We start from the raw sequence: 16,629 nt of genomic DNA on the forward strand, positions 1-16,629 counted from the left end.
AAGCACAAAGCCTGAGTTTGCCACTTTCTCGAGGTAAGCCCTCCATTCATTCACACCATCACGCATCAGTTAAATAAGGATCATATCTGTACTACTCACTCCACAGAGGCTGGCGTGAAAGGCAGTCCAAGTTCTGAACACTCAGGAGAGTACAGGCTCTGGCAGGTTCTCCAAGAGAGGAAGACCTTCAGGAAAGTGCTGAAATGGGCCCTCTGTGACTGGTCTAGCCAGTAGGAAGTTGGCCACCAATCCTGAATTGTTTTGGTCACACGAAGTTATTGGCCAACCAAGGTGTGAGTAGCTGAGATCTGCTTCCATGGAGGAAATAGTGACACTGATGAAATCCTAGATGCTTACAAGTTCTAAATACTGCCTAAAAGTCACTGGGAGGATCACAGGACCATTGATTGGGAGCCAGAAAGGATCCTAGGGACCATCTGGTCCAAACCAATCGTTTTACAAAAGGGAAACTGAGGCCCAGGGTGGCAGATGTGACATGGGGTCACAGATTTAGAGTGGGAAGGGGCCTGTGGGCCATTTAATCCAACCTCCTAATTTTATATAGCTGAGTAAATTCAGTGAGAACATTCATATGAAAATACTCTTCATCAGTAAAACTTTGTAAATGGAAGCTTCTCATCATTAGGTGGTTCAAGGCTATATGAGCTCTAGGACTTCAGAAAAGTAGGAAGTAAGAAATAGATCAATGAAACAAATGTTTAATAAAAGAAGTAGAACTGGAGCAGGGAGTGCAAGGATGGACTAAATTTGGATGCATGGATGGATGAATGGATGGATGGATGGAAGGATGGATGGAAGGATGGATGGATGGATGGAAGGATGGAGGACAGGTCATTTCAAGTGAGGGAGAAGATGAGCATGCACAATGAAGCAGGAATGTGCAAGATGATGGGTAAGGAAGTATGATTTGGGGAGTGGTGAAATAAGGTTGGGGTTTCCAACCATTCTGGAGAGCAATTTGAAACTATGCCCAAAGTGTATCCCAAGGAAATCATAAAGGAGGGCAAAGGACCCCCATGTGTAAAAGTGTTTGTAGCGGCTCTTTTTGTGGTAGCAAAGAATTGGAAAATGAGTAAGTGTCCATCAATTGGGGAATGGCTGAACAAGTTGTGGTATATGAAGATAATGGAATATTATTATCCTATAAAAATGATGAACAAGTTGATTTTAGAAAGGCCTGGAAAGATTTACATGAACTGATACTGAGTGAAACAAGTAGAACCAGGAATACACTGTATTCAGCAAGAGTGTGCGATGATCAACTATGAAAGGCTTGCTTCTTCTCAGTGGCTCAATGATCCAAAGCGATCCCAATAGACTTTGGACAGAAAATGTCAATTGCATCCAGAGTAAAAACTAGGGAGACCAAATGTAAATCAACACATGCTATGTTCACCTTTTTTTCTTTTTCTTCTCTTTTTTTCTCTCATGGTTTTTCTCTTTTGTTCTAATTTTTCTCTCCCAACATCATTCATAAAGAAACGTATTTTGATAAATGAATGTACGTATATGACCAGAAAAAAATAAAACAATTAAAAAAAGAAATGTGGGATCCTATTGGTAAGGGCTATGAATGCCAGAGATCAGACGTGAATTACGATCCCTTTAAGCAGATACCAGCATGATGGAGATTATGCTTCTAGAAATAGTAGCTGGATGGAGTGAAGGGAACAGTCTTGAGTCCGAGTGATCAAAAGAAAAAAATAACGCTGGTCACAATTAGTCTTTCAATTTATTTGTCAGACCATGTTCTGGCTGAGGAAGACTGTTCCTTGACAGCAGCTGGTAAAGAGAAACTTCTTTGGCTCAGAATCGTCTGCAGAAATTGGAGAACGGGAAAACAGTACATGTTGAACCAAGATATTTGTTTAACAGATTAATACTTGTTAAGGTCAGGACAACATGCTTCCTGTGGAAACATCCCAAAGAAACAGACCTGGGGGACGGAGAGCGAGCTCGTGGCCCTGCTCGGCTCGGCTCAAAGCATCTTGGGCATTAGTAAATGCACAGTCCTGGGAGGAAAGGAGAGGTGGACACCACTAGAAAGTCTCACATTTAAAGCTTTTATTTTGAAAAATAAAATACAAAAGTCATTAGATTGTAAATGTACATGATTCCCCACCCTCTCAGAAATAACACATAATTCTTTAAATAATTAAGCTATTTAACACCATCCACATTAATAAGATTTCAACAGGAACAACTGTTCTACGAAACATTTGGGACGAGCACAGACTACCCATTCCAAAAGCTCCCCCCACCCAGATCCTTCCTCCATTTTACAAATCAAAGTCTTGGAATCAGATTAAGGAAAGTCGTGGATCCGAGCAGCTGCAGCAGAGATCTGGCCTGGGGAGGGGCGCATCTTTCCCCTTCCTGACCTTTCACCCCTACTAGGTCCATGCAATACCTTACTCTGTTACCACTGAGGTACGTGAGCGTCCCGGCAGGGAAATAATTCACTTGTGACAGCTGACGTGTGCTGGATGGAACCACACAGAGGAAGGGGACGGACGAGAAAGAGAGGCTGAAGACGCAGGTGCCAACGTCCCAGCCCCTGGACGGATGGACGGACGGACGGACGGCCATTCCTAGAGATCGCCCATCCCTTGAAAAGGCAGAATTCCTTCCTAGGGGGAGGAGACAGAACACGATTACAGGTCTGTCCTCGACTCCCAATGAACTACCCAGCCTCCACCCTCACACCGAGACAGGGAAGTGGAGGGAGGTGACCAGCTGACAGCTACTCAGCACCTGTGATCCGCAAAGCACGGTGTGTATAAACATACGTATGTAGGTGTGCAAACGCACCCCTGCACGTTCATCAAGAACTCAGTCTAACGCCCGGCACACAGTAGGTGCTCAAGAAATCTTTACTGGATTGGACTCAGACCCAGACATGAAACATCCCAGCCCGGAGCAGCCCCGAGCCACAGCCACGGCGGGTTATTACAGAAGCTGAGAGCCAGCAGGGACTCCAGGGCCAGGCTGCCCACTGTCCACACTGTTTCCATGGGTTACTGTTGCCACACGTTCTGGATGAGCTCCCAGGGGACCCCAGCTGGGGTCACCTAACAGGTCCGGATGGTGCCCGGAAATACTAGCACCCCAAGGGGAAGCCCTGCGGCCCCTCTGCTCTGTCCTCCCGCAGGATTGGTTAGTTAAGGCCCAAACTTTGGGAAGGAGCAATAACCCAAGGTTATAACCATGAAAGGCCAGAGTTGGGGGGGGGGGGGTTGGCAGTACCTCCTAGGGCTATTTCCCAGTGCAGGCCCCTAAGATTATCTCAGTGCCAAATCTCTCCCACTGCTAAAAATGGGCAGGTCCAACAGCCTTCAGGAGGTCTAGGAATGGAGAGCTCCTCATCTTGCCCACCCGCCTGCACCCCCTCCAGCTGCTTCATCCAAGGGACCATTTTCTCTGCCATGGATTTGTTTCCATGAGAATGAGCCCCACAGAGGGCTGGGCCTGGCTTCAGAAGTCCTGCTTCCAGTCCCATCTCGGCTACATCCTGGCTGGGCTGAGCCCCCTCTCAGGGGCCCGGGCAGAGCAGGGGCTGAGGGCTCCTCATGGGAAGGTCCCAGTGGTAGCCGCATCCCAGGTCCCCTCCCCTACAGTCCATCCAAAAGCCTGGGGGATGTCCAAGGAGCCAAGAAGGAAGCCTTTGGAGGAGCCCACGCTGGACCCTCTGACTCCTGCTCTGTCCACTTGCCCCTCAGAGGGCCTGGCTGGGCACCCACCCCAGGGCATTCAGGAGGCGGAGGCCAGACAGCCACAGCTTGGGGATCGTCTTGTCTGGGCCCCTCCTCCTACATAAGGGGAAGCTCGGAGGAAGTCACTCCTTCTAGGTCACCCAGGATTTGGATGCATGTCCTCTGAGTCCTTCCTCAGCGTGGGCCCCAGAGCTGCTGGGCAGTGAGTGGCTGTCCTGGCGAGGGCTACTTTTCACCTTTGGCTTCTGAGTGTTGGCCCCCCCCCCACTATAAAAAGCCATCTGAAACCCCGCTCCCCTCCAGGGCTAGGTCTGGTGCGGCTCCCGGCATCATGGCAGGACTCAGCCGGTGCCTTAGAACACCTGCACTAGCCAGGGCTCTGCATGAACAGAGCCGCCCTGCCCGGAATAACTGGGGCACTGGCTCCTCCCAGCACAGGCCGTCAGCCGGGTGTGATTCACAAGCCAGGGGAGAAAGGATGATTTTTCAAAGTTAATCCAAAAAGCTTCAGCTTCGGGACAGAGGCCTCGGGAGCCCCTCGGAGCTTCCCTCCTGCCCTGAAAGGGCTGCTCCGAGATGCTCTCTGCACTTCTCTCAGGCCAGCCTTTTCCAAACATCGCCTCACTGACCTCACCAGCAGGACAGTAACGGAGGAAAGGATGCCGCCCAGAGCCAAAGGCCTTGGTTTTGATCCCCAGCCCTGGGGACTGATACCTGTGCAATCTTAGAGGCCTCAGTTTCCTGACTGGGTGACTGTATCCGATGATCACCCGATCACCTGAGGAAGCAGGTCTTAAAGGGGGTATCACGATATTCCTTATACAGAGGGGGAAACTGAGGTTCTCCAGACTTGCCCAGGGTCACACAGCTACCGAGTGCCAGAGGTGGGATCTGAACCCAGGACTTGCCCTGCTGTCCCTCGGGCTGGATGTTGTCTAGGGCCCTTCCAGATCTAAGTGGCTAATCTGGGCCTGGGGGAGCCACCCGCACAAAGCGGAAGTGGGGGAGACGGACGCCCCGAGTCTGCTCCCTCCTGACAATCATCATGTTACAGAGAAGCCGAATTGGAGGAACACAGAGCACGCCCAGTGCTTCTGACCATCACCTTGGGTGTGACGGAGACGTTTCCACTCTTCTCTACTCGCCCGGTTCATTCTGTTAAGGGAAGCAAAGAATAATTTAAACACCTTTCAGTCCATTGGAGTAAGACCCAAATAAGCAGCAGCCATGGAAGCCGGGCAGCCAGGGTCGTCTGATCTGCAGGAAATGCGGCCCTCGGGCCCTTAGATTTAGAGCTGGAAGGGCCCAGAGTCCATCTATTTCAGCCCACTGATCGGAACAGGGGAGGGAAGTACGGCCTGCAGGACTCCACCAAGCCCCCAGGTAAGAAGGGCCAAGCCAGAGCTCAGACCCAGGGAAGGCTCCAAGGAGCACACAAGGCCTGTCGGGCTGGGCCTGGATCGGCAGGCACCCTGACCCATGGAGCACTTCCAAGCCCTGTCACGTGAGGACACAAAATCTGGAGCAACCCTTGTCCTCAGAGCTGCTGTCCTACTGGGAGACAGAAAGGAGTCGACAGATAAGGTGGAGGGGAGGAGGAAGAAGAGAGCCAGAACAAGGGGAAGGGAGAAGGCTTCCCTGGGGAGGTGGAACAGTGGGTGACCCTGGAAGGAAGCCAGGGCTTGTGAGAGGCCCAGGAGAGAGGAACCATCCGGAAGCAGAGCTTACCACCGAAAACCTCGGCGGTCAGCCAGACCTTACCCCAAATCTCAACCAGTATGTGAGAAGCTAAAGATCCTAAGCAAGAAAACTCAAATTCAGCCAATATTCAATAATGAAAGTCAACATCCGGCCAATATCAATGTTCAGCTAACTTAGCCCTCAGGGGGCAGAGTTTAGGGGAGGGCAGAGACACCACTGAGACGGGACAGTGCCAGCCCCCCTAGAGCCTGCTGACTAATGGGGACATGACACACGCAAAGCCCCGAGTGCGGGGGGATTATCACGGCTGAGATCACAAAGATATGAGGACGTAGCGTCAGGAGTTCAAGAGGCAGAGAGAGGGCGTGAGCAGGGAGGTGGGCAAGCTCGGGCCTGGACGGTGACAGCCGTTGTTCAATGGGACTGGTCTGCAACACGCAGGGGAGGAGCATGAGGCTGGTCTGCAGACAGGAGGCCAGGTCGTGGGGAGCAGCTAAAGGAGGCTCTGAGCCAGGAGGGGAGAGGAGCCATTCATGAGTCCTGGGAGGAGATGCGGTACGACCAGGAACCCCCATAAAATGGCGAGAGGGGAGAACCCAGGAAGAAAGGCCCATGAGAAATTGCACAGATGGGTGATGAGGAGAATAAGAGCAATCAAAATGGAGAGAAACTGTGTGGATATGATCAACAGTCCTGGCTTTGATTGTTAGGAAATCCAAGAGAGAGGGAAAAGCCAAGTTCCAAACATGGGAGAGCGGGGGAATGGTGGAGCCATTGTCAGATAAAATGAAGGCAGAAGAAGAACAGGTTCAGGCTCATATAATAACCATTTTGGACATGGTGAGTTTGTGGTGTTGGCAAGGCCCCAGGTATACTGTACATGTATATATATATAATATATATATATATATATATATATGTATACATACACACACATATACAGTTTATATATGTTCACAGTGTATATGTATATATATACACACAAATTATATAAATAGTAGACACATGTGCACAGTATATATGTATATATATATACACACACATATATACAATATATATCTACAGCATACATGTATATATAGAGAGAGATAGTTGAAAATGTCAATGTGATGCTTACGAAAATAGTTTTGAGAGTTACACAAAGGCAGTAGCTGAAGATGTAGGAATGGCTGAGATTGTCAAAGAAATCTAGAAAGAGAAGGGGGCCATGACCTTGGGGGATGTCCTCAGTAAAGGGCCAGGAAGAACAGATGATAAAGGTGGGCAAGCTAAGGTTAGAGAGGTGGGAGGAAAACCCAGAACCAAGGAGGAGAGAGCAGCCCTCGGGAGGAGGCGATGGAGATTCTGCAAAGGCACCTGGACGTGACAATCAGAATAGTCCCGGTGCCCTCCGGGAGGGCACTTTTAGCGGAGTGGTGGAAGTGGAATCAGGACTGCCAAAAAAGCGTGGATGGTGAGCCAGTGAGAGCATTGGGGGCAGACAAATTATTCTAGAAATACGGCCCCTTAGGGGATGAGAAAGGCAGCAGTAGAACTAACTCGCATCCCAGACCCCCACTACAAGGTCAGCGGCTGTGTCTTACCTGTCCAGTCAGCGTCCTTCCGGCTTTTCTAGACTAGAAAGTCCACAGGAAGGCAGACCCTGCTCCTAAGGAGCAAGCAGGCGGCTCCTTCATTTCCGGGCCTCTGCTTTCTTAATAAATGCTGCTAAAAATGTGTTGGAGTATCAGGACCTCTCTTTTCAACCGCAAAGAGCATTTTCCAACTATCTCTTGGGATATGGGCCAAGCACTAGGATCTCTGGGTTACTGGGTCGAGGGCATTTAATCATTTTCTTAGCACAGATCCAAACTGCTTTACATGAAGATCGGGCCAATTCTATAATCCTGCCCCTTGTCCCCCCCCCCCCACCCCAAACCCTGCCTATTATTATCTTTCGTCTCCTTTGCCAATCTGTGTCTGAGAGATGGCACCTCTCCCATTATTAGTGACCTGAAGCCATGTTTATTTAATGATGATTCATATTAATGAGTGGTTTTACTCTTTCCTGGGCCTGCTGACATTTTGTTGCTGGCTTTTGTCTTAATGTTTTATAGATTTTTTAAAAAGCCAATTACTTCATTTTCCCATTGTACTTGCCTTGTAACAAGGAAGTACAAGTGAGTGACCTATTAAATTGGAAGGGGCGCAGAAAACCTTCTGCCAATGCAGGCCTCCTTCACCCTTTTACCCCTTTTGCCCTGAAAAGTCACATAGAGACCACCCAACATCTCCAGAGCTGGGTCCTTGCTAACAGTGAAATGGGTTTTAATGGGAACACAGGGCAAGAGGCAGGATGGCAGCAGGCCCGTGGGGAGAGGCTGCATCATGACTCCCTCCCCCTGTGAATTTCAATGTTACATCAAATATTCAGATATTTCAGGGCCCAGTCCCAGGAACAGGGAGGATCAGGGGACAGGGCCTTCTGGGACACAGGCTCTAGCTGGTTCTGAAGTCAACTCTGGTGTGAAAGAGGTGACAGCAACAAACTCTTTTGTAGAATAGCATAAAAGCAACATGGTCTAACAGCAATGGATGTGGAATCAAGGGCCGGTCTCAAACCCTGAATCTGTTGCTGGGAGCTCCCTAGGTGACCCTGGGTCGGCCTCCCTGGGCTGAGTGACCTGGTTAAGTCACTTTTCCTCACTGGGCCACAGTCTCCTTATCTGTAAGATGCAAAGATCAGACTAAATGACCTTTAAGATCCTTTCCAACTCTATAAACCTATGAATTAGGTAAATGACAGTCATCCAAATAGCAGGGAGCATTTTCCTGGGAGAATGGAAGTTTTTCAACACAAGGTCAGAAACCATCCAGCCTTCCCTATTGCAAAAGAGAAGTTCTGCTCTGAGGGAGCCCAACCTTCCACTGGGGTCAGCACAAGTACCTGCATTTACACATCCTGCTATCTAGGTCAACAAGGACTTTTAAGTGCCTTTGGTGGGCAAGACCCCGTGGTCAGTGCTGGAAATAGAAAGATGCCCTCAAGAAGCTTACATTCTAAGGGAGGTGGGGCATCTGCCACAGTCATGCCAAGTCTAAGGTGGGGGGGAAGGAGGGGAGAGTCAGACAAAGTCCTTCAGGAAAAGCTCAGGAGGAAGATTAATTTTTTTGTTGGGAGGATAAGGGCTCATTCCACAGAACGAGCAGCACCTGAGCTGAGCTTTGAAGAAAAATTATAATTTTGACAGATGATTTGGAAGACACACTAAGAAATCCAATCCTAGTCCAGATGGAAGCTAGGAAACAGTTCATGACTTGACTGGCCTGGAAAAAAGGTGAAATAAGACTGGAATCCATTTGTGGAGGGTCGTCCTTCTATTCTAAAGGCACTGGAGAACACTGAAGATTCCTGAGCAATGGAACGACAAGATCGAGCCCAAGCGTCAGGAAGGTTACTTTGGCTGCCGCTGTGAAGGATGGAGAGAGAAGCATGTAAATAGCTGTCTCTCCCAACACCCGATGATTTCTGAGGTGTTTGGGATCTTGGGTATCAGAAGGCAATGGAAAATGAAAGTGCTATATGAACTTTCAACAGGCAGGTACTTCTTTAGAAATATGAGAGTAGCTGTTGTGAGGGGAAATTAAAATCACCTTGTGTTGGGAGAATTTAGAATTCATATACTTTCTCCTTTGAAGTCCACCATTTTGGTCAGAAGCACCCTTCCTTCTCCACAGTCATGGAAAAGAGGAAGAATGAACCTGAGAACTAGGATCAAACACTGGGCATGTTATTCAGCCAAACACTGCTCCTTTTCAAATAAAAGTTCCATGAGAGTTCCATACATACAGCCCAAAACAAGTCATGGCACCCAATAACTCCAATATTGGGACTAGACCTTAAGAGTTTCATCAAAGGTTTTTTTTTTTTTTTTTTTTTCCCCTCAATTGGGGTGGGAAACCTATGTTTTCTTTCACAATATGACTTGGAAATATTTTTGCATAACTTCACATGTGGTTTCTTAATTGGGGGCTGGAGGTGGGAATAAGAGAGAATCCAAAACTCAAAAGTTTTTAAAAAACGTAAAAAATTGTTTTTAATATAACTGGGAAAAGTATTAAATAAATAAATAACAAAAAAGTTTTTAAAAATTACATAAGATTACAAAGGAAAAAAAAAGTTTCATCAACGAAAAAAATAAATGATTCCTAAATGCAAACTGATAGCACGCCCAGCTGTGTGTACAAGGGAGTAGGGTAAGTTTTCTCTCCACCTTCTGTCTCAGGTGTGAATCTCCCCATTTTAGGCTCTCACTGCCCTACACAAGGTCTTTGTTCATAGCTCCGGGTTTATGGCACACTGATGACAAAACTGATACCCTTGAGCTGAGCCTTTAGTTTGGCTGCTTAGAGGAGGGGCATCTTCTTCAAGAAGAGGCCCAAGAGTAAAGTCAGACCAGACCATGGGGAAGAAAAGAGCCTCTGTGGAAGAGGGTAAGTTCCAGAGAGATGAGAGTTATGAGCCAAAGCTACAAAATGACCAGCCCCAATGCCTCTGTATTCATGTAGCCTCAAGGAAACAAGCTCACCATCCCTAGTAACTAGAGTCAGATGTGAAAGGGGAGAGAAAAGAGACTCTAGACAAAAGAGGAAAAGGGAATTTATGGTCTCTGTGAGAAAATGTGGGAGAAGAGAAAGAGATGTCCAATCTCACTTGTATTTGGAGAGAGACCACTATACTGCTGAAGAAGCTGTCCTATGGCCAATGCTTTATTTATTAGCCCAAATGCTCTCAGGAAAACTTAGGGTCCTTGGAAAGAAAGGAAATAAATTCCACTATTCCCAAGAGAATAGTAAGTGGGAATCGTTGTCGTAGAGATTAATGTGAGAAGCCCCCCAAAAAAGAAGCTGGTCTACAATACTGTGCCCAAGTAGCAGATGGATAACAGAAAGAGAGGCAAAGAATCCAAATATTCAGCAGTGGAACAAGTGCTGGTATAATGATGTAATGGGAGACTATGAGGCTATTAAATGTAGTAACATATGAGAACCATAAAGAAATTATGAAGTTATTATGCAAAGCAACAAAAACAGAACCAGAATAGTACATACCCAGGCTACCAAGATATGAAAGGGAGTACATCACTGCTACACACAAATACAGAGCTAAGTGAACAGAAAATAGCAGAAACAAAAGGAATAATGAGAGAGCTGTTATAGACATGTTAGACAGATTTCTTTTAAGTATAAAATAGTATTAAATAGATGCATATTTGACTAAATTGTTTACAGTTATTACATAATAAAAGAAATTAAAACAAGTCACGGCCAAATTGAGCCTTTGTCTCCCAAACAACAGATTCTGGGTCAGAACTTCAATAGAGGGCAATCCCCGGCCCTCTGACATTCATTAGTCAATCATGTAGTTGGTGAAGATTTATGTCAAATTTCTTTTTGAAAATTCTACCAGCGATCTGGCGCAGTGGATAGAGCACCGGCCCTGGAGTCAGAAGGACCCGAGTTCAAATGCTGCCTCAGACACTTAACACTTCCTAGCCGTGTGAGCCTGGGCAAGTCACTTAACACCAATTGTCTCGGAAAAAAACAAAACCAAACAATAGAAATTCTACCAGGAGCTGAAGGCTGAAGTGAAGTGTGAGACCTAGCACCGCAACATGGACTTTGTCACATGGCAACATCACTTTACAGGCTGCCTCGCTCAAAGTCCCCAAACCTTTCATTGGGGAAGTCCAGGAGTCATCCAGGTCTTGCCTGTCACTCATCTCCGAGATAATGTGGACAAAGACTCCACTTCTCCCTTCTTTAATCAGACTCTAAGAGGCATTATTATTAGGAGGAGGAAGAAGAGAAAATGGAGGAGGAGGAAAAGGAGGAAGAGAAGAAAGAGGAGGAAAAGGAGGAGGAATAATAATAGTGCCTTGCAATCTCATGGCTGATAAAATTCTAAACTGACCTGAAAGTGTTTTTTAGGTGTGTCCCCGACCAGCTCCAGGCTACTTTTTAAATCTGTCTTTAGAATGCTTGGAATTTCTCTGATAGTGAACAGACTTCCACATACCTTTCTTAGCTACTGCAAAGAGTGTAAATATTGCTAAGGTGAGGCAGTTCTCAATTTATTTCATACTGAAGTGTAAATGGCTGATATCAGAGCCTTTCCTGAGAAAAGGTTTCTATGGGGGAGGTAAGAAGAAAATAGAAAGGTTCTTGGCGATTGAAGGAATTAGAGTCAGGGAAGGTATGGGAAAGGGATAGGAAGGAATTGTAGGATTTTGGAAAATACGAGTAATGCACAAAATAAAGGAAGTCGCAGAAATAGTAGCTTACATTGATAGAATGCTTTGAGGTTTATAAAGTGCCTTATATCCAACATCTTGTTTTGTCCTTACAACCACCCTTGGAGGTGGACGCTAGATTATCTCCATTTTACACATGAGGAAACTGAGGCAAACAGAACTTCAGCCCAGAGTGAGCTAGTAAGTGTTTGAGGCTGACTCTGAATTCGGGTCTTCTGGACTCTAGGCCTGCTACTCTATCTATCCCGGCCTCTATCCAAGTCTAGGGTTGTACCCTGTTGTTATTATTAGTGGTACCTGAAGGAAGTAGGACAGAAGCACAGCTTTTTTCTGCTCCGTGACTAAATCTCAGAAGTTTTTCCTCTTCTAAGAGTTTAACATTTCAAATGATCCCGCAATACACTATCCCCATTCAGACATAAAGATTTAAGTTAAATATACTTCAGATTGCTTTGAAATTTTCTATGGAGGAGGATGAAAGGGGTAGGGAAAGACAGTGTGGCCTTGGAGGCCACTGGAGCCCCCAGCCTGGGCCTTCTGGGCACCTCTTTGCCATTCTTCCTGGCTTAGAGAGGGCAAACCCCCTCCTGGGTAACTGTCCCTGGTGAGGCAGCGTCTCTGGTACAAAGGGTGGAGTCTGCCAGCAAAGAGAGCTGGGTGCAAACTTCTGCTCTGTCGCTTCTCTCCTCTGACTTCAGTTTCCTCAGTGTTAAAATGGTGGGGGTGGGTGGCTTTTCCACTGGCCTGAGTTTCTGTCCAGCTCTAGATCCATGACCTGTGATTCCTCACTCTAGGCAGGCTGTTTTCCCGTGGGGTCCCTGAGGCTTTGCCCCCAGTTCTACTGATTCCAGCAGTCTCATGGCTCTCATGGCCCCCGAGGCCCATGCACAGCAGCTCAGCCCAGTGCAGTGCCTCTACCTTCCATATGGAGCAGCAGTCCCCCCCTTGTGGTCCCCATGCATGCGGCTGGCCCACCCCAGAGAGGGGAGCTTGGAAGCACAACCCAGGTTCTGGATGCGGGGCCAGCATGTGAGTTAGAACCATGGGAAGTCTGCAGTGACCCATGCCAGGAGACAAGCCCCAGACCCTCTGCATCTTCTCTACCAGTTTGGGGAGTGGAGATGGACAATCGTGGCAGTGGCTGGGGAAGCATCCCAGGAGCAGCCGTTCACCCCACTAGGGAGCTGAGATTTAGAAAGTAGTTGTCCCATAGCCACCCCAGCAGGTAGGCAGGAGAAGTACTGTTCCCATTTTACAGACTGGAAAACTGAGTCTTGGAGAAGTGAAGAGCCTTGTCCAGCCTTACTAAGGTAAGAAGTGTCAGAAAGGAAATTTGAACCCAGGACTCCAAATCCTCAGCTCTTCCCCCTTTCCCCCTCCACCAGGGGTGTGGCATAAATGAGATCATGGCTCCCCTTAGGCAGGGAGAGGGGAGGCCAAGAGGTCTTACATAATAACAAGCTCGCCAGCTTCCATCTCTCTCCCCACCACAGGGAGGATGGACATGGGCTTGCCCACGGCAGTGTCATATTTCCATAAATTAAGTCAAAATAAGATCAATCTTCCGTTGAATTGAGCTCTCAGAAATAATCCCAATGACGCTGTTGGCTAGGTCATTCCACCATTATCATCTAGCATCACCTCCGGCAGGCAAACCCAGAGTCCATCTGTCCCACACCAAAGAGGGACAATAGATACTGTACCTGTGGTTTGTCTTTGAGGAAATCGGGGAGCTGAAATTCTCCTTTGTAGACCTGAAAAAACAAAGCGGGCAACACTTTAAACCACGTCATCTCTGCAGGCTGTTCGTGGGACTTTGGCCATAGAAGGACCGTGGGCTGGTACTGGATGGGAGCAGACCCTCTTACTTCCCAAGGCCTGCCAAGTTCATGCTTGGTGCTTAGGGGCCCGTAGGGAATTGGTCAGTCCTAGAGCAGCAGACAGAAAAGGCTGCGCTCGCTTCCCATTGGCTCTGACTCCCTCCCACGCCATTTTTGGCTCCATTTCTGGCTGGGACAGTTCCCAGTATGTCCGAAAACCCCACACTCCCAAACCCAAGTTCCGATCGAGACAGCCAAGGAAGAGAGTCAGCCTTGAATAATCTTTGCCAAGAGTAAATCTTCTACAGCTCAAGGACACATTTCTAGCAGCTTTTTTGATGCTCAATTTAAATTTAACTTTACCTTTCTGACAAGGAGGTTTTTTCTTTCAATGTTTATGTACCCAACGCTTCTATGTCTACTAAAATGATGGGGGACACATGTCAGTACTTTAATGATCTATGACTTTATTGTTGTGGACATTCTGTACCCCAACACAGTTCATGACTCTTGGACATCTCAGTACAATGGTTTCCAAATTTTATGTAATAATGCCCCACCTTTCTATAAAAAAGTTATGCTTTGCTTCTTTTCATAAAACAACTGATACAAATAGTTTATATCTTGCATTTTCTTCAAGTAAAATTAGAAAGTTCTTACAATTTTTTAACAAAGTCTAACCATTTGATAAAAAAGACAAACAGATATTTATGGGGGAAAATCTTTTACAATAAAACAACCATTTAATATTAATTACTGTACATTTCTAATAACTATCTATAGTCATTCTCAGGCAGGCTGTTATCTCCTGGGGTCCCTGAGGCAAAGTCCCCCCACCCCGTTCTACTGATTCCAGCAGTCTCATGGCCCCCGAGGTCCATATACAGCAGCTCAGCTCAATGTGGTATCCTTACAATTTTTTGAACAAAGTCTAATCATATGATAAAAAAGACAAACAGATATTTATGGGTAAAAATCTTTTACAATAAAACTACCATTTAATTTTAAAACCAATTATTTTTGGTTATTATTTTCGAAAAACAATTTTGGGGAAACAATGTAATCATACTGTATTTATCAAAATAAATGATGTAAAAAAGTGTAATCAATTGTAAAAGATGGCACTTAACTTCCACATAAAAAACTGAGCCTGAATATACCAACTTCATGTTTAAATGCAGCTGACACAGCTGACAAATCATGTGTCTTGAGTCTTCTCAGCACTGGTCAAATGTAACCTTTCACCCGTAGTATATTAAATAATCACTGACCTCTTACACTGTTCAGGATCAAACATTTAGAATCAAAAAGGATCTTAGAGGTCATCTAGTTCAAGATCCTTTTTTTTGACAGATGAGATAAAATTATATTATAAAGCAACAGTTCCCAAAACCATTTGGTATTGGCTAAGAAATAGACTACTTGATCAATGGAACAGGTTAGGTTCAAAGGACAAAACAGCCAATAACTTTAATAATCTAGTGTTTGACAGTTGAGAAAGAGTTTCTTGCCCAAAGTCACACAGAAAATTAATGAGATAGAAAGGATTTAAACTCAGGATCTCTGATTCAATGCTTTTTCTTTTGTATCACATTACTCAGTTGGACTCCATTTGCTTTGTTAGTCTCATTTTTATTGACTCCATTTTTTTTCCATTGATAAAAGTGGATTTATTGATGGGGAAAGTTAGCTGCATTTGAAAAGATCTAATAATTTGGGCCGTGGTATCATAGACTTATTAGAGGGCCTTGTGTTCCCCACAGAGGGGGTCTACTTCACCAGGTGGAAAATTAGGGGCCAACCTTTAGGACTTACTGGGGCTGATCAAATTTACCAAATGCTGGAGCCTTAGCAAGATAGGCTCCCGACACCTGCCTAAAGCTGAGATCCTTCCTGCCATGGCTTGTGCTTCAAGACGCAGGGACACCTCTGTATCACGTGTGGTGGCCAAGGGAGACAGTGGATGATGAAGGAAAACAATAAATATGTAACTTACATGATGGTTATTTCCTCAAATTAAAAAGTTTTCCCTCATCTGGCAATTAAACCCCTCTTCTTCAACATTTACTGGAATATATAATAAATAATTCACAAGACAATGTTCCAAATCTCTGAGGGATTAATTACAGTTTAAATCAAATACAGCTTTCCAGCCCAATAAAACTCGGAGGCCCTGCTATTTTCATTGGAGCTTAGAAAGCTAGACATGGGCCAGACTAATGGAGGGAAAAGCGCACAGAGAAGTGGAAGAAGCTAGCTCAAAGCTGCTGCAGTTTCATACTCTGAGGCACCTCAAGTCCTTTCTCTTGCATGAAGCTGGTTCTGACTGCCCCTGCTCAAGGAGACCCCATTCATTTTCCTGAACTTTCTCATCTTCACTCATGACTGTCATTCAGTCACTGACTGCCTGGGGACACTAGTGAGCAAATAGTGTCTGCTGAGTGCAGTGAATGGATGGAGAAGAGGGGATCCATGAAATGGATGAGCCGGGATCCCTGCTACTAAGGAGCTTTTATATCACTATAACTTGTACAATGTTAGTTAATTTTTCACTTGTGCATGTCTGTGAGCTTTCTCTGTCTCTCTCTGCCTCTCTCTCCCTATCTCTCTCTCTGTCTCTGTCTCTGTCTCTGCCTCTTTCCCCAAATGGACTACTATATGAGGTTTCAGGCCTTTGCTGGGGGCAGAAGCATGCTGGCAGAAATGACTGACTCTGCTCCCCTCCCAGGAGTTGTTTTCTGGGATGATGAAGGCAAAGTTAAAAATACATCTTTATTTCAATATAATTAGCCTCTTTTGTAATCTTATGCATTTAATTTTATATATTTAAAAGCAGGGGAAGGATCTTTGGGCTTCATCAGACTATCAAAAGTATCTCTGACACTAAGACAATGAAGAACTTCTCTCTTGGTGCCTTCTGGAGACATGCTGGAGCCTCAAGGCAACGTCCAGAGACTGAGTTTGCTCACAGTGCCAGGTGGGAAGAGAGGATGTGGTCTTCACCCAAAATCAGGAAACAGAACAGAATTAAGTCCCGGTGCCTCGCCCAGATGTCAGGATGAGCACGGCTTCCTGAGCACA

General features: G+C 46.1%; 1 protein-coding gene across 4 annotated transcripts in view; it reads right to left on the reverse strand.

The window, feature by feature from the left end:
• Positions 1-2,063: 2,063 nt before the first annotated feature.
• TPST1 (tyrosylprotein sulfotransferase 1) overlaps positions 2,064-16,629 on the reverse strand; it is a 120,338-nt gene continuing 105,772 nt past the window's right edge. For 3 of the 4 annotated variants that reach the window (XM_031967885.1, XM_031967884.1, XM_031967886.1), the window contains 2 exons: positions 13,432-13,482; positions 2,064-2,651 (listed from right to left, as the gene is read on the reverse strand). In XM_031967885.1, coding sequence (XP_031823745.1) covers positions 2,613-2,651; positions 13,432-13,482 — 90 coding nt within the window. In that variant the 3' untranslated portion in view covers positions 2,064-2,612. Of the gene's footprint in view, positions 2,652-4,839; positions 4,890-13,431; positions 13,483-16,629 lie in introns of all 4 variants that reach the window. The other variant, XM_031967887.1, reaches the window with a different exon arrangement.

Source organism: Sarcophilus harrisii, chromosome 4, assembly GCF_902635505.1.
Source record: "Sarcophilus harrisii chromosome 4, mSarHar1.11, whole genome shotgun sequence".
Classification (NCBI taxonomy): domain Eukaryota; kingdom Metazoa; phylum Chordata; class Mammalia; order Dasyuromorphia; family Dasyuridae; genus Sarcophilus; species Sarcophilus harrisii.